At 39.0% G+C, this 20,300-nt stretch overlaps 1 protein-coding gene across 2 annotated transcripts in view; it reads right to left on the bottom strand.

Moving 5' to 3' along the window:
• Positions 1–20,224, bottom strand: part of XRCC4 (X-ray repair cross complementing 4) — a 189,974-nt gene extending 169,750 nt beyond the window's left edge. The window contains exons 1-2 of one of the 2 annotated variants that reach the window (XM_087761546.1): positions 20,144–20,224; positions 1,020–1,169 (exon numbers count right to left, since the gene is read on the bottom strand). In XM_087761546.1, coding sequence (XP_087617672.1) covers positions 1,020–1,158 — 139 coding nt within the window. In that variant the 5' untranslated portion in view covers positions 1,159–1,169; positions 20,144–20,224. Of the gene's footprint in view, positions 1–1,019; positions 1,170–1,790; positions 1,852–20,143 lie in introns of those variants that run through there. The other variant, XM_087761547.1, reaches the window with a different exon arrangement.
• Between the last annotated feature and the right edge of the window lie 76 nt (positions 20,225–20,300).

Below are 20,300 nucleotides of genomic sequence, written 5' to 3'. Positions count from 1 at the left end.
CTGAAAGAAAAAAAAGGTAAAAATTGTATTCAAAAGAAGGTTAATGAAGATAAAGCTTCTTTTTATACATAGGAACTATACACACACACACACACATATATATAGTTTGTATACATGCATCTATATACACAAAGCACTATTTTTTAACAGAGAGAGAGAGGTATCTTAAGCCTATTTGAAAGCTTGGCTTATGTAGGAACTGGGAAGAAACAATGTCCACTGGGCAGGGAGAAGGAAGAACGGAATTACATGAACATCTCTTCTTATAATTCAGCAAGAGTCAGGAAAATGTTTTTGCCTACAATATGCTGTAAAATGTATCATTCTTTCCTCCCTTTGAAATATTTTTGCTACTGATAGAAGGGCTTTTAATCAAGTATTTGACACATTTCTAAAGGAACACACAAATCTTTCCTTCTTTCACCAGGCATGAATGAGAGAAGCATGAACATATTAAGAGAACCGTCCTCTTATTCAGGTTTCTGAGTGGGAAAAAAAATCCCACACACTTTTTTTTTTTCTTCTTATAACTTATGCCCAGGATAAAAATATTTTCTTGTCCCTTCTCCTTCTCAAAAAGTCATCTGAGTACCAAATACAGCTACCTTTAATTATTAAGATTTTAGGAAAACATTTAAAAAACATCTGTAATTAAATGCTTCATGAACCATAATTTGCAAATGGAACTTGCATGACACATTTGTTCAAGGATCTGGAAAACACCCATAAGGAGTACTCCAACATCATTGCAAGAAATTGTATTCTTAAGAAAGAACAAAACATTGCATACCCATATGCTAAATGAATTAGTATTAGGTTTGGCATGCAATCTTTCCAGATTTGAAAGATCTCTGAACACATCCCAGAAGACCATGAACACCACCTCTTCCATCCCTGGAGAGAGGTAATGCTCATAAAAAGTTTTTGATACAAGTTGTGGGTGACAATTTAGAAAGTGTTTAAAAATCATAATAAAGAACAGTAATAATTTAAAACATTTTTTTTCTTTCCATTATTACCTGTCCCAGTCCATGCACATTGACCATCACTAAGTAATATACCAAAGCCAGTGCCTAAATCTTTTTCCCATGATACTTGTAGAAAATATGTTGCTTCTGGATCAGAAACTGGATGAATTCTGTTCAAAGTCTTCTCCATTTTCCAGACACCTGTTTAGGAAGTAAGATAATCTTGTTATAATCAATGGCTTATTTTCCAGAGGTGCTTAGCAGTCATACAACTAGCCAAAAAAAACAAAAACAAAACAAAAACCACAAAAAAAACCACAAATATAAGCATACTTAGAATTTTATTTTACCTTCCTCACAAATTCAGTTTTCAGAGAACAGCAATCAAATATATTTGAATAGTCCCAAATTAAGAAACTACATGTCAGGAAGCTGGGGAACAGAAAATTACAATACACAAGCACTTCCTTATGGCTGTGTTTTTAACTTCACTGTCTACTATCACCCAACATACATAATTCAAAATAATCAATATTCATCTGGAAGATTGCCATGTGAAAGCATACTACTAAGCTTCACTGCAAAGCAGAGGTTGTAGTGGGTTCCAGCAGCCAAAGAAATTATTTCAAAAACTGGATGCTGTGGAGAGCAAATTTTATGATGTTACAGTGAATTTTTTGCTCAATATCAAAGCAACCTGGCAATCTGCACTTGACATAAGATCTTGCAAACAATCCCATGTATTTATACATTACATGTCTAATCTGACAACAACGAATCCTCATGGTACTCAAGAACTTTGAAACTGCATTTGACAATTACCTCCACAGAATAATGAAGAAACAGCCAATTCTGAAGTTAACATTGTCATACAGTATTTTCACTGAGAATGCTTCATGCTGTCCAGTACCTGAAGAGTTTGTTTTGGAGTGTTATGTTGTTTTGGGCTTTCACTTTTTTTTTTTTTTTTTTAACAAGAATGAAGTGAATGAAAAAGGGTACATGTTCCCTCACACACTAAAAATAGCATGTATTGATAAATGCAGGGAAAACGCAGCTGAGGCATTTAAACTACATGCACTGAGTACAATGATGCTTGGACAGGTTAGGTATTAAAAGCTCTATCAAGTTTTCCACCTAAAGTGTAGCAATAAGTAATCACCATCAGGCTCAGTTCAGGCCCTGAGGGGACTCTGTTCTTCAAGCGGTAGTAGCAGGAAGCTCTTTCTTTGCTCATGGACATTGAGAGCCAAACCTAGATACAGACTTAACTACCATTGGCCTCCCTAGAAGTTGGCATTTTCAGGTTAGGAGGAACAGTTTCAACTGCAATTGGCTGCACTGTGTCTGACCTTTGCTCAACTCTGCACCCAGCAACATTTCAAAATGTCTTTCCTTTGTCCAGACTAGTGCACAGTATTCAAAAGCAGCAAGATATATGAATATAAGACTTGTTTTTCAAGCATAAAGCTGCATTAACAGCTAGACAACAGCTGTGTTGTCAATAATACAAACATTCATTACAGATATCAGTAAGGCTAATGAAACAACACATTAACTACTTCTGATGTCTCACTAAACTACAATACAGATCACCTTGCACTAACAAATAGCATTTCTAAACAGTAAGAGGAACATCACGTAAAGTGCCCTCTACGAATTCCAGGCTGAACTTTGGCTAGGCACTTAGAGCATTCCTGACTACCCATTACATTTTCATCACCTAATGCTCAAAGCACTAACTTTATTTTTCCAGCTTAAGTACACATAAGCACTATATCATTTCCCTGTTTAGAATATTTTTCTGAAGAGTTTAGGATTCAAAAGCTATGGTAGGAGCAGAAGGAGATAAATAATTTGCATGTAGCTAAGCATCATAAATTCTCACCAACAACAATAAGAGGCATGACTTTGCTATTTACATCCATAAACCACCACCGCTTATACTATTACAGATGTCATACTCCATGTTTCTATTCACAGAAAACACACCAGAAACTAAGAAGTTACTTAAAAGCAATACTGAAAAATTAGTTTGAGTCCAAAAAAATGTCTTCTATTTCCATCACCAAGCAACTGGCCATTTCTGAAAATCTACAGTATGTCTGTGCACCTGTAAGCAAGAATAGAAAATGAAATATCTGGGGCATGGAGGCCTTTGCAATTAGTGATTATAAAACTAAAGCCATTTTAAAGACTTGTAGTGCACTAACTGCCTGGACATGGGTTAATAAAGAGTACAGGACAGGAAGCACAAGTAATGTGTGTAGTATGTTTAAACACACAAGCATGTATTCTCCTTTGCCTGCCAGATTCCCTTTTGCTTTTTGCTTGTTGTTAAAACGACTTTAATTATTCTTTTTTACGTAAAGATTGTAAAACAGTTGCATGCAACCAAGGCGGGGGTGGGGGGGGGGGGGGGAAGGGCAGGGGAGGGAGCAAAGCAGCATTCAGTGAAAACCACCTGCACCAGAGGCTTTCGTTGGATTTTCTATTTATATGACAATAAAGAGAATGAAGTGTCAGTCCTCAGTCAGAAAAACTGATGTCAAGAGTCACACAGGAAAGGAAATTTATTTATTTATTTAAAGATGCACTAACAAGGTCTGTAAGACCTGAGATGAAATCCATCTGATATCATAACACTGTGCGTCCCATGCATCCATCTTCACACATTAGTATTTCACTCAAGTGACGTGAACAGCTAAATATGAAGATTCTGTTTAGACATCATTCTTAAGAGGTCAGTTGCCAGTGTAAGGGATAAGCCTGTTAGCAGAACTGAGAAAGCTTCCACATGATTTGTATACCTGTCGTAAAACACAACTTCCATAAAAACAAACATGCTGAGGAGATGCAACGCAGAAGAATGTTCTGTATTTCATAATAAAATGTAAAATACAGTTGTCAAGCTTTTCCACATTTGTTGTGCATCTTTGAACAAAAAATTTTACAAGAGAGCATAAAAGGAACATACTTTTTCTCCCAGCTTTCTCTATTGTGTTCACTGACCTTTTGAGAGGTGTATTAGCTATTACTACATGTTTAGAAACTGTCTCACAAAGCAGAGCTCAGCTTTCCTTGAGAACTCCAAGCACTCAACTGTTCCAACCCATCAGCAAAAGCTTAAGGATTCTTGGCTGTATATAATGGCTATTATTTACTTCTTTTCAAGAGGAACAAACCTTCTTCATGAAAATCAGTCTGACCTACACAGCATATATACAAACATCACTGCAAACAAAAATATTGTACTTGTTTTTTAAAACCTGTTTGTAAAAAAAAAACCAACAAAAAAACAAAAAAACAAAACCCAAACAACCCCAAATGCCTCTGCCACAAATCTCCCAACAACACAACTCTTCCACAGCGTTTAGTGTAGTGTTGAGTAAATGGATAAACTACACACAGGTAAAGCGTGAATACAGCAGAAAATAGAAAAGGAGTTACCTAACTATTTAGCAACTAGCAATTACCACGAACAAAAGAAAAAAATGCAGAAACTAACTAAAACGCATCCCTTATTCATTCACTATAAGGTGAGTGCATGCATTTCACCCACTCTACAGGCAAAACTTAATAACATATGTACACCGGTGTACTTCCAAAATAAGAATTTCAGAAGGAGGAAGCTGGACATCCAACTTGAATACCTGAAGCTAGCTGTATGTTCACAGGATTCGCAAGTAATTTTGTGCAACATCTTTAAAAGATATATTGCTCTATACTTCAAGAACTGAAGTAAACTAAAACACCCTCCATATAACTAACCTATTTCAATTCACCTGCCTGCTTACTATATTCTCTCATCACCTCGTCAGCTTTCAACATGCCAATCCTATGTGGTTCTTCACAGATCAAGTACTTGTGTGTAAAAGGTGATCATGCGTATAAAGCTGGGGGAAGAAGCAGCAAGGGGGGGACATTCGGCGTGATGGCGTTTGTCTTCCCAAGTAACCATTACGTGTGATGGAGCCCTGCTTTCCGGGGGGTGGCTGAACACCTGCCTGCTGATGGGAAGGAGGGAATGAATTCCTTGTTTTGCTCTGCTTGTGCACACGGCTTTTGCTTCACCTATTAAACTGTCTTTATCTCAACCCACGAGTTTTCTCACTTTTACTCTTCTGATTCTCTCCCCCATCCCACCGGCGGGGAGTGAGCAAGTGGCTGTGTGGGGTTTAGCTGCCAGCTGGGATTAAAACACAATATTTAGTCATTTCCACAGGCGAAGATGTCATACATATATAAATTGGAGAGTTACTGTAGCATCAAGGCCGCAACAAGTTACATTTCCCATTGTTACTGTTGACATCATTATCTCCCAAACTCTAAATGTAGATTCTAAAAGTGAATAAAATATGTGCATTTCAATCTAATATCTAAATAATGCTTTAAAAGCCCAGTTATTCAACAGGATAATTCATTGCCATAACCACCACACATGCAAAATTCCAGCCACCAGTCCTGCATGTGCTTGTCTAAGAATTTACCTTTATACATTCAAAAAGTAGTCCCACTAAAAATATTATTAGTAAATTTTTAAACAAATGCCAAACCATTTCTCTGTTGTGGCTATTGTCTCAAATAATCCATTAACACTACACCTACAGTTGAAGCATCAAGAGTCACAGCTGTTTTAAGTACTCCGGGCCAGACACTCAGCCAGAACAAAATATCTGCAGGTATACTGACAAAGGGGTCTGAAAAATACATGTCAGCTTAGGCCCTGAACTTCCACAGAACTGGTCACACAAGCTTGCAGAAGCTGGTACTGCTTTTTAAGGTTTTACTAACATCCCCATCTCCACCAAGTCATAATTTCATTATTAAAGACAGCCAAAAATGTAAAGGATGAGGGAGAGCTGAAACTTAGAGTTAGTTGCACTTTCACATCTTTGATTGGAACAGTAGAGACATAGGTAAGAACTGTATTAATGCTCAAAATGGTTAAAACAGCCACCTGAATCTTGGCACCCTCACTAATTAACAGTCCAGCCACTGCTGAAACTGATAAAAAAATCATTGCATAAAACCAGACTATTTTTATAGCTACCCAAACTAAATTACTGAAATCAGACCCCCACTATTGCAGTCTAAAAGCACCTCTCAGTCTGTTAGACCAGAGGAGTACCTTCGAGTGCCATTCAATATTCAGCAATGCTGTGTCTCTAGGCTCTTTCCATTCACTGTCTCAATAAAATGAGAGCAGTCAGTACTTTCTTCCTCACTTAATTATGATAAAGAAAAGCTGCAGAGAAACTGATTGATTAGGGCCATAAGAAAGCCAGTGTTTTTCTCCTTAAGGGCACAGGAGGTCACACCACATACCAGCACCTCACCGCATTAGAGCCAAGGATCTGAGACAAGTTTGCAGGTGGGAACAGTTGAGTCCCACCCCAAATTTGTAAATCAGAGGCTTTATTGAGGCCTTCGAACAGTTGAGGATTGAGCTGTTTATCTTTAGCACTTTGTCCCTTTGGTCTTTGGCTTCTATGATCTATATTAGGGAATGTTTCTTTCTAAGGAGAAATCAGCTGTTGGCTGGTGTGCAATTGACTGGAGTCTACTCTCTGAACAAACAGTGTACACAGTTGCTTCTGAATAAACAAGACACTTTTAAAATTCGTTTACAAAGAATTTTATATGTTGTTTTGGATAGCACTAGGCATAGACCAAAAGCCAAATCTTTTAGGCTGCTCCAACACAGCATCATTGATAATATTTTGAACTTCAGCACTTTATTTTTTTCCATGCAGACCAATAGCTTTTTTCCAAATTGCTTCAGCTGCAGGTGTTCCAAACTTCAGCAGCTATGCATGGAAGGCTACTTACAGATCAGAAAGAGCTACTAAGTCTTTCTAATGGAGCAATTAACTTAAGTGCTTCCTTGTTGAGAAAAATAGGGAGCTATCTACAGTGAGTTCTGAATAGAAGACCAGCACATATAGCACACTGCTATTAAAGTCTATAATTTGATCCCTTCTGTCATTGGCTTCACCGCAACATACACTACAAATCAGAATCTAATAATCAGAAGAAAGTGAATGGTTAACCAATAATCAGAGAACAGGTACTATTCAGGAGATGCTGTATGCACCTAAGAGCGGATTACTGTAGATTTAAACTAGTCAAGAAAAACTCAGATTGCTTTTAAAGATTAAAACTAGCTATTACCACATTTTCTAACAGAGGGAAATAAGATCATGTCTATATTTATGAATATTTCTAGAGATATATTTCAAACAAATTGATATTCTCTCATGTTAATTTAAAATTCCATTAACTCTAATACTTCAAGAGGAAGAGCATTAAAATATCTGACAAAAACTTCAACTATGACTCAGTTAATCTAAGAACTACTATCAACCTAATAAGGACTTCCTCTCTTTTCTTTTTGGAAGAACATGATTGGGCCAACAAACATGAATAAAATAATATAGCATCCTTCCTATCACATCTCACAATAAGCCTCCCATTCCCTTGGCCACAATATTTGACACTGAAGAAAGATTCAATAATAACCTCCAGCTTAAAGATACATCTGAAGACTAAAGAAGATCAAAATTTTGAAAGAACTTTGTTTCCTAATGAAATTTTGGGGGCTAACACAATTTTATATTACATGCAACCTAAATTCTATCTAGTTGTTCTTTTGTTCAACTCTGTTCTATATTAAAAGCACAAGGATCACAATTTTGTCAATAATGCCACTTTGTCTTGCAGGTAAAGGAAGTGAATCAAAAATTGTCACTGGATATGAAGAAGTGACTGAATGACTCTATAACTTTGTGCAGACGGGTGAATGGCCCATTTTAAAAATTCAGTCCTGCATAACAACATTTGATCAAGAGATTGACTTCAAGACAGCTGCAATCAGTATTTGGTCTGCATGGACCCAACGGCAGAACCAAGGCTCACATGGCTAACATTTGCACTCCTTGTTTCCCACTGTTTCGTGGCAGCCACAAAAGGATTGGAAACATGCACATACTTTTGTGCAATTGTCCAAAAAAAGCAGTCTTGAGCTTGTCAGACTCCATGGGCCAATAGGATATGCAAGATTTGCCACAAAAGATCTGGAATCTACGATAAGGAACAACCCTTGTCAGACTTATTTACTACAGTTACCAGCTGAAAAATGAGGAGAAACAGAAGGAAGCAGACAGTCAACAACCTTTATAGTAGGAATCTTACTAACAAGCTTTGATCTTAATTGTAGCCTGGAGGCAAAGCCCACCCTGGTGTCTTTCATCCTCTTGAAGTCTCAGACCTAACCCGCTACCAACTCCAGGCACCCAGGCTTGCCAAGCTTACTTATAAGCATCTATATTAGGAGACAGTTTAAGCTATAACAAAACAAAAAAAAAAAAAAAAAAAAAAGGCCTTCATATATTAAAATAAACACCAAAATGGGCAATTATACTAGTATATACTAGCAAGTAAGCGAGTATCTGGATAGATTTCCAAAAGGGACAAGCCTTTCTTGTTCACCCTTTTCTAGGAATTCTTCCCGACGCTAACAGTTCAGCGTGTACATGCTGTTAAATCTTCACTTTCCAAAATCCATATCAGAAAAATCTTAAAGTTTCCCTAGATAAATCAGGATACACTAATTGAATGTTACAAACCTGTAAAAAATAAAATTAAGTCATACAACTGAAATAATATTTCCTGGTGAAAAAGTTCATTTTAGTACTGAAGTTACTAAAAAATGCGTGTAGAACTAGCAAGGATCAAAGACAACCACCAGACCAGCTTCAAGTGGGCAGATCTGGGATGCAAAGTCAGCAGGCGTGCCTAAAAGACCCAGACTCACTACCTTTGCTGCCTCTGGGAGATGCAAGCCCCAACATATATTTTATAACTCTACTTTGGCAGTAGGTCAGCCTGGATTTCCAAGGCCCTACCGAAGCCAATGGTGGCATGGAGCCACACCTGCTTTGCCTTCCCTCGAAAACTGCAACCTTAGACTATTTATTAAGATAATTCACTTCCCCCCCCCAAAAAAAGTCATTCTAAATATGTATCAATTTCCCCATAATCTCTCTGAAAAGACAGCACTAAAATAATTATATATTTTGCAGATAAAAGCAGAAAAAGGAAACAAATCTGGACAACTCTGACAGACACAACTTTTGAGCCTGCCGTACACAATTAGTAAGAACCAGGATTCAGGAATTCCTAGTATCTTAGTCACATTTCCAAAAGCATCTCTGCAGTTTTCAGTAACTTAGTATTATCCATTTGAGTATGGGAAAGTTGATGGGGGGGGAGGGGCAGGGAAGCAGCATGTTTTAACCACTCTTCGCCCATCCAAAAATACTCAGATACATGTGTCTTTTTGATGTATATTTGGATAACATAGTAGTCTGGTTGAGGTATCATCTGTTTTCCAAAACACTGCCTTCTTTAGGACTAAGTATTATCAGGATATTCAGCACAAAACAAATCTGTCCTCAAGATTTCTCTTGTTTTCTATCCTTTAGTCCCTGTATAGACCTACTATAATCCCACTCAGTTTGACATGTTTCTGTAAAAGTTTGACTTAACATCACTAAGCAATGGATTCCACTAAACAGTCTGCCTTTTTTTTTCTTAATTTGAAACAAAGTCAAATAAATTCAGTACTATTGAATCCACAATAGCTCCAAAGGCAAGAGTAACAAATCTGGAACAAGGATAAACGAAACAAAGAAATCAGTGTCAGCTAGATATGGATGGATGTAACTTTATATGTAAGATTTCTGAAGAGCTTTTAAAAATTGAGCCCAGGAACCTGGAAAAACAAGTTTCAACAAACGTAGCCACTTCAGTGGGACAAGAACAGGTATAAATATGAAGGCTTACATATCCTCCTCTCCTCCCACCTCTACACCCAAGACTTTTCAAAGAGATGGATTATTTTAATTTCACGTCCCTGTCAAATTAATAATAAAAAATAGGCCTAGACTCCAAATTGCTTTATCTTGTTAAACAGTTTCCTAAGGCATTTTCTTTGAAGAAAATTCCTGCATTACCCCATCTTCACTTAACAAAAGTTTTATTATGTTTTTCTTTCCATTTGCTATTTATCTACTGGAAAAGGCAACATTGATCTCCCTGAAAACAAAGAGCTCACACTACTTCAGTTTATTAATTTAAACATTGTAATTCATTTTATTTCAGGTGGCCCCCACAGAAAAATAATTCACAAGACATTTTCAATGAACTGGGATATTCACTTTCAATGCACTTAAACTTCAATTTTACAGCTCTTTATTCAGCCAAGTTTATCACTTTGCATTGAAAAATAATTACTTTTTTGACAGATTAGGCTAAGTAATCAGAGTTCGAAGATAAGGCGAAGAGACATCCATCTGTGTCCATCCATACTGAACATCAATTTCCACTGTTTCCACAGACAGGCACAGGTTCAGCTTTGGTTCTTTAATCTGCCTTGAATGCCAAACCATGAGATTCAATGTATCAGGTAACACAACAGGTACATATACATAGGGTTATATGACGCCAGTGGCCCACGGTATAGCACCTTCAAAAGAGGCAAGAAACCCACAGAAAAGCAAGGCACCAGTTTAGCTTAGGCTTTGTGCGCTAATGCACATTGGACAAACCAAAACAGGAGAGAAGCACTGCTCCATATCCAAGAATGACTGACGTGCCAGTATTTTAGCAAGGAGGGGGCCCAGTGCATGAGTCCCAGAACCTCACCAAGCTCTGAGCAAACAAGCAGCTTTGTTTTAAAAAATTAGATAAAATAGATAAGGACATAGTTTCAATAAACAGACAGCAAATTCAGTGGCCACTGACTCTACACCCTAAGCAATGGCTCACATATCTACTAGCTTGGGCTCAATCAGCACTACGTCTACAAACCACATTTAGAAAGGAAAGAGGACGTAAGAGCTTCACGAGAGTCACTTGTACTTTTTACATCGTAAGGTCTATACATAAAAATATAAAGCTTTTCAAAACATATCAGCTTACTGCTTTTCTAAGTAGTTTTCCTGACTCTTTCATGGGGTGGGTTTTTTTTTTTTCTTACTATGGGCTAGGCAAAAAAAAACCAAACCAAACCAAACAAAAAAACACTACTCTCAAAAATTAAACCCTTACCCAAGATACTTGATGCCAAGCAGGGGGTCTACTTAAGGAAGCCAGCTTTTCAATATTGGTTTTCCCTCACAACTACTAAAGAATGCTAGCTTGCACCAGAGTGAAAAGAAATGTGCAGACTAATATGAGGACACAGCAGGGGCATACCAATGGAAAAATGCCATTGGGACTTGAACCGAGAGGGCAATTAGGTGCTCATTAGGAAAATATAGCTCAAAAGTGCTTTGATACTGCACCAGTTAGACACAATTTTGAGATCTTAAAGTGTAAATTATTACAAGGCAAATATGTGGAGCATCAGTGCAGAGGTCTCAAAAGTGTTGCTTTAAGACTGTCAGTAAGTGTTTTCCCAGATAAGTTAAATCAGTTCTTTTGGAATGATGACATTAAAAATTGGTGGGGGGCAGAAACTGAAACAGAACAAAAGGGGAAAATATTTTAAAAATAAGTGTCAGTTAAGCTTAGGCGTCACTGCACGTTGGGTCACACTTCACCTTTGTGTTGCTGGGCTTTCTGGTTCTCAACTGCATTGGCTAAACAGAAACACAACTGCACACCACTATCTGACATGGAACAGTGAACAAATACAATGACTCTGAACTAATACAGGTACACGCGCATAAAAAAACCCAGCCCTTTTTGCAGAAAGGTCAATGCTCCACAGCTCCAACAAACTATTTCAGTACGGTTTTAGATACAGTACCCCTACTGCACCTTCCTCCCTTTCAATGTTACAAGTACACTTATTTGTTTTGCATCATCAAGCACCAAAATCACAACACTAACCTCTAATTAACAGTATACACTAAAAAATTCCTCCTCTACCTCATTGTTTAAAGAAGAGGAAAAAAAAAAAACATCTATTTTTAGGACAGTCAAGGTTAATGTAACAAATCCCTGGAACAGACAAGATTAAAGAAAGATTATAAACTATAAAGCACGGTTTTCATCTATATACTTCCCTGACCAAGGCAGAGGCAAAAAAACCCACTTTTCTCTAATATTGCCTTTAGAAGATTATGAAAAGTAAGTCAAGTAGGTCCATTACCAAGACACACACAAGAATGCTTCAGCTAGTTCCTTGCCTCTTATCTCCAAAAATAATTATCCTCTATGACAGCAATGCCTAGCTTTCACTGAAATTAACATTTCTGCCCAATCTCCATTATGCCTATGGCCACTGTGTGCTATACTCTGTAGATTATGTTAAGTTTCACAGCTGGAGAAACTTAATATAAACCCATGCAATACAGTGTGCTGCCTCCAACAACTGTCTAAGCTTCCCTCATTGGCTCAGGCAACACAAATCTCTCCTCAGGTTTTTGTGAAGTTTCCACCATAAGCTTGACACAGCTGACAGCATTTGGAAAGCCCCATGCTCCCTCCTTCCTGTCCAGCTACTGTGCTGAAAAGGGTGGCCTCTAAGATCCTTTTGTAGACCTGTAAACAAACAATCTCTTTCATAATCATCTGAATAATTTTTAAAAACAAATGCAGCCTGTGATAGAATATATAGCCTCACTCTTCCTCTAATTGCATTAATTTTTCCATCCCAAGATAGCAAGCAATTTGGCTGATGTCTAGATCAAGAACAAAAAAGTTCTCAGTCTCTGCACTCTTACAATCACATAAGATCAGTCTCCCTTTTTTACTATTTATTTTACAATCTCTGCTCTATCTGCCTGTTCTGTTGGAGGACACCCCTTCCCACAAAACTCACCCAGAAGTTTGCAAAGCAGATGCAGAAATATTCCAATAGTTTTCCAAACTTTGGAAATTTGGACTATTTGATCAAATAATTTTTTTGTGAAATTACTAGTATGCCTCAGAAAACAGTAACACCAGAGGTCCTTGCTTAGGCACATGCATAATGAAAATTTTTTCAACTTGGAATTTTTCCTGTAAGATATGTTCTTTATATTGATCTGATGTGACTGTGTTAGATTAGCAAACAACAGTAGTTTGTTTAGTAATTCTTTTCTAAATTTTGCCTTAGCTTGTGTCAACATGGTACCATACGTAATCCAGTAAGTCTTTTGTATCGTGACGTATCTTGGACAGCAGTCCTTATCATTACATTATCTGATACCAAGTTTCACTAATAATCTTCAAATTCACAGGATCTTTTTGCCACCTTTCCTTTTTTTAATCTCACGTATAGACTCAAAGGAGGTGGGGAAGACTAAAATCCACAAAGACATCCGCATTACAATCCGTAGGAGGTAAAGGACACTGCTTCTTAACCCAGGAAAGGGATACAGCTCAAGTCAGCAGAGGGACCAGGGATGGAACTAGAGAAAATCCTACTTTTGGTGCAAAAATTTTCATTTCCTGAACCATTTAATGGTATTTTACAATAGCTTTCTAAATTGGATTCTTTGCTGTTTAGCGAAGTTAGTCCAGATCATAACTTAAATGCATATGCACATTATTTTACATGTTCCCCACAATAACAGCAAGCACTACACACTTCTTGCCAAATATAACAGTGAAGAAATCACAGCTGCATCCTATTAACCTTGAAGACATAAATAATGGTTTGAGACCTTGAAAAATCTCATCCTAAACTCCCAGAGACTCCACCTACTCTTCAAGGATGTGTGGTGTTTTTTCATTTGGGGCTCCTGAGCTCTAATATAACCTCTTAAAAACATTCTTCACCTACTGCTAAGCCCTAGGCGACAAGAGGAAAGGATTAAAATTTCTCATCTTCAAGTGGCACTGAAAGATAACAAGCACATCAGAAACAGGCATTGAGACAAAACAGCAAGTGACCCTGTAAGGCTTACTGCACATACATAAGCATGTAACATGTAATATAGTGAAGCCAACATGCAGTATAGTAAACCATTTTAAATTATCTCATCCATACTGAAATGGAAGTTTATTGGTCAAAACAGACCACTGCAAGCTATCCAATGTTCTTGCAAACCTGCTGGCAAGACAAGACACCAGCAGCAGCAACACTGGGATTGTGTATGTCAGAAGAGGGGCTAAGGTCACTTGTGTCACATACAGCATAACTATTTCTACAGCAACGCCATGACACCATTTTTCTTTTTTTTTTTTTTCTTACAACAAGCTGGATTACCTTGCTAAGTTGGGAAGTAACCCTGGCATCAGCCCATCAGTTGTATAGGACTTTCTTTTCTTCCTTTTTAAATAATACTTAATGGAAAAGCTTTGTTTTGTGAGTTGTAAGTAATGACTTAGATGTACTGGTTTTAGTCCAGATAAATGCTTGAAATCAATGGAATTTAAATGCTGAGGCAATTCTGAAAATCCTTTATGCACCTTTGTATACCATAATAGTGTTTAAAATCTACCTCACTAGGTTTAGTTCTTACGTACTTCACCAACAGATTCATTAGAATTACCTTGTAGATTCAAGATGCTGTTATTCTACTCATTTCTCTATCAATGTCAAAATAACTCCTGAAGTGCCCATAATGCCATAGCTTCATATAGCAAATCATTCTAAATACTGTATAACAGCAGTCAAAAATGTTGAGCATATAAAGTAAAAGCCAGGTGCTTTATCTCTACAATCTGGACAACGTAGCCACCATCGTCTGATCCAACAAATAAAGGCACTCCAGACTACAAACTCAGTATCTCTGTATCCCCACATCAAGTATAGCATAATAGCTGGCATATCCATTTCTCAGTCTCTCAAGACTCTAGTCAAGTCCTATAAAACAACATCCTACACAATTCACAGAGTTTTATCATACTGATAGAGGACAACAATTCACATGAGATCTGCCACAAAAAGCAGAAATGTTAAGGTATAGGAATTCTCATTGTTATATAAACATTCCTTATCATACATCGCCTGACACAGTAAGTTTCTATAAAATGCATGGTTACAATACTAGGTTAAAGCACTCCTCCCAAGCACCTCTGATGTGAAGACTGAGTATTCATTCTTGCTCAGAATAGCTGCAACCTCCAAGCATTTTACAGCTATTGTGGTTCATCCTACTATAGTGAATATAGTGTGCACTTTTGCTAGGTAACAAAGGGAGGCAGGAAACAGAAAGAAAGAGGAGCCATACTCAAATGTAAGTAGCTATTTTACAAAACGGTATTAGTAAACAAAATGCCATGTTCTAATACCATTGCCAGCATACAGAACACTACCTACTCACTACGTTTGCCTGAATAATGCATATCCCTCATTCCGCTGCCTCCTTATTCCAGTGGGAGAGCTAAATGAATTTGTAGCTGTAGCAACTATGCAAATAAGTTTTTATGCATTCATGCTTGTAGTTGAAGATACTAGGAACAACAGAAGTGGATATGACATAAAAGCAAAAAAAGAGCATTATCAGCTTTTGCCAATCATTCAAACTAGCATATCTCACAAAAAAGCCCTGCATTTATATCGTATTTGCAGATGCTTTTTTCACCTCATATATACACATGCACATTTGTTATGCAAAAAAATTGTTTATACCGATGTACCTCTCATGTCAGTCACCCACCTGTGATATTTTTAAACTATCTCCTCCAATCCCCTCCTACTTCTTATGAAAGCTAAGAGACAGAAGAGAAGCTAGATGCCTAGCCTGCCACATGCAAGTTGACATTGTTTTAAGTCTTCCTGCATTTGAAAACAACTGAGAAACTTAATCTCTGAAGCCACCTTTTTTACCTTTCATTGTACACACAAATTCCTTGGTATACTCTACTGCTTAAACACTCAATTGAACAGTATGCAATCTCTTCACTGGCACATCACCCTACTAAAACATTTCTTAATACGTATGTACTACAAAGCACAGCCAACACCATTAAACCTCCTCCAAAAAAAAAAACAAGCACCACATAAAAACAGTATTCATCATATGGTTTTATTTACCTATTTGAATATTGCTATATAGATCAATATAATTGTTTGAACTTCTGATTTATTTTGAGATTTCAACAGACAAGAATGCATAGTTCCTGTAGACACCTGTAGACAAGAATAGCCAGTTCCTGTAGACACCACCAACCAAGCTATCTCAGCCACTTACAGTTGGTTTTCCATGACAATATATTAATTAGGAGGAAAAAATATAAGAGAAACTGGAGTACCACTATCTGAAATCTTATATTTTAATCAATATCCTATGTGTATCACAGCTGCATCCCAAAAGACATTTTCATATTATTCTACTCTTTTAAATTAACTATCTTTTAAATGATGCCACCAAGGCTGCCACAAGATCGTTAATGATCAAATGGTATTTTTCCCACAAGAGCAAAATACGCAGCTGAAAGTATTTTAATACAGCATGTAATCAATGAAAATTCTTCTTTAAATAGTCGAGACCATTGGAAACTTCACTTGAAAATTAAATTGCTAGGGTAAATAAAAAGCATTTTTGCAAAACTCTGCAATGGATTTCATATGTGAGCTTATCAGAAACTATCAAAGTACATAACAGTATATGAAAATTATCATATAGGGTATGTTTGCAAACAACACTACTGAACTAGAGAAAGCTAGCTGGCCACCTGGAAGCAGGCTTGACTACAGTGTGACTGAGAACCGACAGCTGCAGTCTCCTCTGAAGTTACAGAAATAATTTTTCAAGTTCGGTAACTAACCCACACTGAGAAACCAAAAGTGAATCCAAAAAGGAAAACCAAACCCAGTTTTCTTTTTCCATCTCAGAGACACATAAACAAGTTCAAAAGTATTATTGCCTCTAAAATCTAGGGTCACGGTAACCATTAGAGGTTCAACTGCTCGTTGGTTATAGTTACAACTTCTTTCACTTTAGAAATCTACTTTACTGTGACATCAATCAAACACTTTAACATCAGGTTATACTAGGTAATAAGGCTGTTTTTAGAACTGTCTTTCTGCATTTTAATTTAATTCCATTTTTGATCCAAAACCTCGACATGTGAATAAAAGAAATTTTTCCAGTGAATATAATCCACTAACAAAACAGCAGTAGGAAGTAGGAACATGTTATGACAAAATGACCATGCATCTTGCTGATTACCTATTAAATCAATTGATAAATCTGCAAATTAATGAACCTTCATAGTTACTAGACTTACACAATCTCCAGAAAAATAAGAACAAATCTAAAATCAATATAGTGTCTGAAATCCACAGGACAGAGAAACTAGTTCTACAAGAAAACCCATCTTAAATTCTACATCTGTTTATGTCGAAAAACATTCCAGTCATTTTGGTGATTATGAATCTGTAACTACAATTTTACAGAGAACTCAAAATTGTAGTTACCAAAGTTACTACTGCAAATGACGTTGCTCTTTAAAAGATACTAACAGCATTATCTCTGTCCTTTATTGGATGAAGGGTGAAACACAGTCACAAAAGATGAGGAAAAGGCTGAGGTACGTAACGCCTTCTTTAGTGGCATTTAGTGGACTTGAGTAAGGTCTTTGACAAGGTTTCCCCCAGCATTCCCCTGGAGAAACTGGCTGCTCAAGGCTTGGATGAGTATACTCTTTGCTGGGTAAAAAACTGGCTGGATGGCAGGGCCCAAAGAGTTGTGGTGAATGGAGTTAAATCCAGTTGGCGGCCAGTCACAAGTGGTGTTCCTCAAGGTTCAGTACTGGGGCCAATTCTGTTTAATGTCTTTATCAACAATCTGGATGAGGAGATCGAGTGCACCCTCAGTAAGTTTGCAGGTGACACCAAGTCGGGTGGGAGTGTCGATCTGCTGGAGGGTAGGAAGGCCCTACAGAGGGACCTGGACAGGCTGGATCGATGGGCCGGGGCCAACTGCATGAGATTCAACAAGGCTAAGTACCAGGTCCTGCACTTCAGCCACAACATCCCCAGGCAACACTACAGGCTGGGGGAGGAGTGGCTGGAGAGCTGCCCGGCGGAAAAGGACCTGGGGGTGTTGGTTGACAGCCACCTGAACATGAGCCAGCAGTGTGCTCAGGTGGCCAAGAAGGCCAATGGCATCCCAGCTTGTATCAGGAATAGTGTGGCCAGCAGGACCAGGGAGGTGATAGTGCCCCTGTACCCGGCACTGGTGAGGCCGCACCTCGAGTACTGTGTTCAGTTTTGGGCCCCTCACTACAAGAAGGACATTGAGGTGCTGGAGAATGTCCAAAGAAGGGCAACGAAGCTGGTGAAAGGTCTAGAGAACAAGTCTTACGAGGAGCGGCTGAGGGAGCTGGGGCTGTTCAGTTTGGAAAAGAGGAGGCTGAGGGGAGACCTTATTGCTCTCTACAACTACCTGAAAGGAGGTTGTAGCGAGGGGGGGGTCAGTCTGTTCTCCCAAGTAACAAGCAATAGGACAAGAAGAAATGGCCTCAAGTTGCACCAGGGGAAGTTTAGGTTGGATATTAGGAAAAACTTCTTCACTGAAAGGGTAGTCAGGCACTGGATCGGGCTGCCCAGGGAAGTGGTTGAGTCCCCATCCCTGGAGGTATTTAAAAGACACATAGCTGTGGTGCTTAAGGACAGGGTTTAGTGGTGGACCTGTCAGTGGTAGGTTAAGGGTTGGACTTGATGATCTTAAAGGTCTTTTCCAACCTAAACAATTCTATTATTATAAGTGGATTGTGTATGTTTCAGTTGCCTTAAAGTACTTTGCTTTAGTAGAATATTGCCTTGATTTCACTATGCAAACATGTTTTATACACATACTCTCATTACCCTGTAGCCTCCTACAGCAACTTCTGGAAGTACGTCAAACGTTATCACAACTTCTTCTGCTTGGATGAAAAATTTGTTTCCTCTTACCAAGGGAAAAAGCAAAACCTGTCCTGCACTCAACAGACAAGCAAAAACAATTTGGCCCCAGTACCGAAAGTTACAGAATGACAGAGACCTCAAAACAAAGCCATCATCTTTGAAAGGGTTAAAGCTTTTCAAGTTCTGTAAGATAAAGTGTACTTATAAAAGGAGGAACAGATTGTTCTTAGAACTTCAGAACAGAGGTTTGTCATGACAGCAATACCCATGTGCCTTAATCTAAATACAAACTAATCACAACGAAGTTGTTCCACGGAACTGCTCAGAATGCGTGTAGTCTTTCCTTTACTGAAGTCCCTCACAGCATCAAAGGTAATTCCTTAAAAAAAATAATAATCTCCTGGTTTAAAAAAAATGCCACATCTTTTTCATGGCGAGCCACAATGAAGTCCTATCCCTTTTGTATGGCTTGATGGTAGAGCAGGCACTCTCAAAAACAGTTGCCAAATGCAAGAGTCACCGCAGAATTTAGGTGTACGGGGTTCTCTTATACACGAGTATAGGAGGCCACCCATGTAGAATATTTAGCTCTTTTAATAACTTTGTGTCTTTAGTTTCAGAAAAATATACTGTGGTTATGACAAGGAAATATACTACCTTTACCTAAGCATTTTCAAGTTGACTTGATGCGTTAAGTGCAATTACAGAAAAGGAAAGATGAAAACCTCTACAAAGAGAGAATACAGGACAAGAGCAAAAATACAAGGAGGCAAGATTGCAGGAGAAAGGCCAGGCTCTGCCCACTCCACTCCCTCTCCTCAACTACCTCCCGAAGGGAAGCCAGTCTGGATTTTCCCTAAGGAAGACCAGGACCTTGACTTTACGATAAAAAGCAACTTAATGAAGAATAGCCTCATTATTAAGGCGTTCTTTCTGTTCCACTAGCACGCGGCACCCCCACCCCCTCACGCCCCTCAGACAACCGACCCGCTCCCTGCCCCGCAGCCAAACCGCGGCCAGGGTCGGCCGGGAGGTGCGAGACACAGGAGCCCCCGCATCACCCGCTGGAAACCGACAGCAGGAATTAAACAACAGCAAAACACCAGAAAAACCACCCCGCTTTTCGCGGACAGGCGAGAGCCGAACGGCCGCCCTGCCTTGGGCTTGGGCCTGGCACCGGCGACACCGTGGCCGTTACGTGCCCGGGGGGAGAGGGGCCGAGCACACAGCACCCACTCCGAGAGGCCTGCGGCTGATACCGGCTCGGCTAAGGGTCGGGCCCGCTCGCCCCGGGCCCGCTGGCAGTTGACGGCCTCGCTGGCCCCGGCCCCACCGGCAGCCGCCCCCCTCACGGCGGAGGAGGCGGGGCGCCCCGACCTACCTCCTCCTCCTCCTCCTCCCGCGCCGCCGCCTCCCGCTACTTCCGCCTGCCCGAAGAAGCCGCGCTCCCGGCGGCCGCACAGCAGCCAATAAGGATGGCGCTCGCCCTTCCGTCCCGCCTTCCTCCGGCCGCTCCTGCCAATCGCGGTCGCTGACGT

This window comes from Nipponia nippon, unplaced genomic scaffold, assembly GCF_047370975.1.
Source record: "Nipponia nippon isolate SJK-2023a ecotype South Korea unplaced genomic scaffold, ASM4737097v1 scaffold_24, whole genome shotgun sequence".
Lineage (NCBI taxonomy): Eukaryota > Metazoa > Chordata > Aves > Pelecaniformes > Threskiornithidae > Nipponia > Nipponia nippon.
Note: the sequence above shows the minus strand (reverse complement) of the source record. Positions and strands in the feature narration are given on the sequence as shown.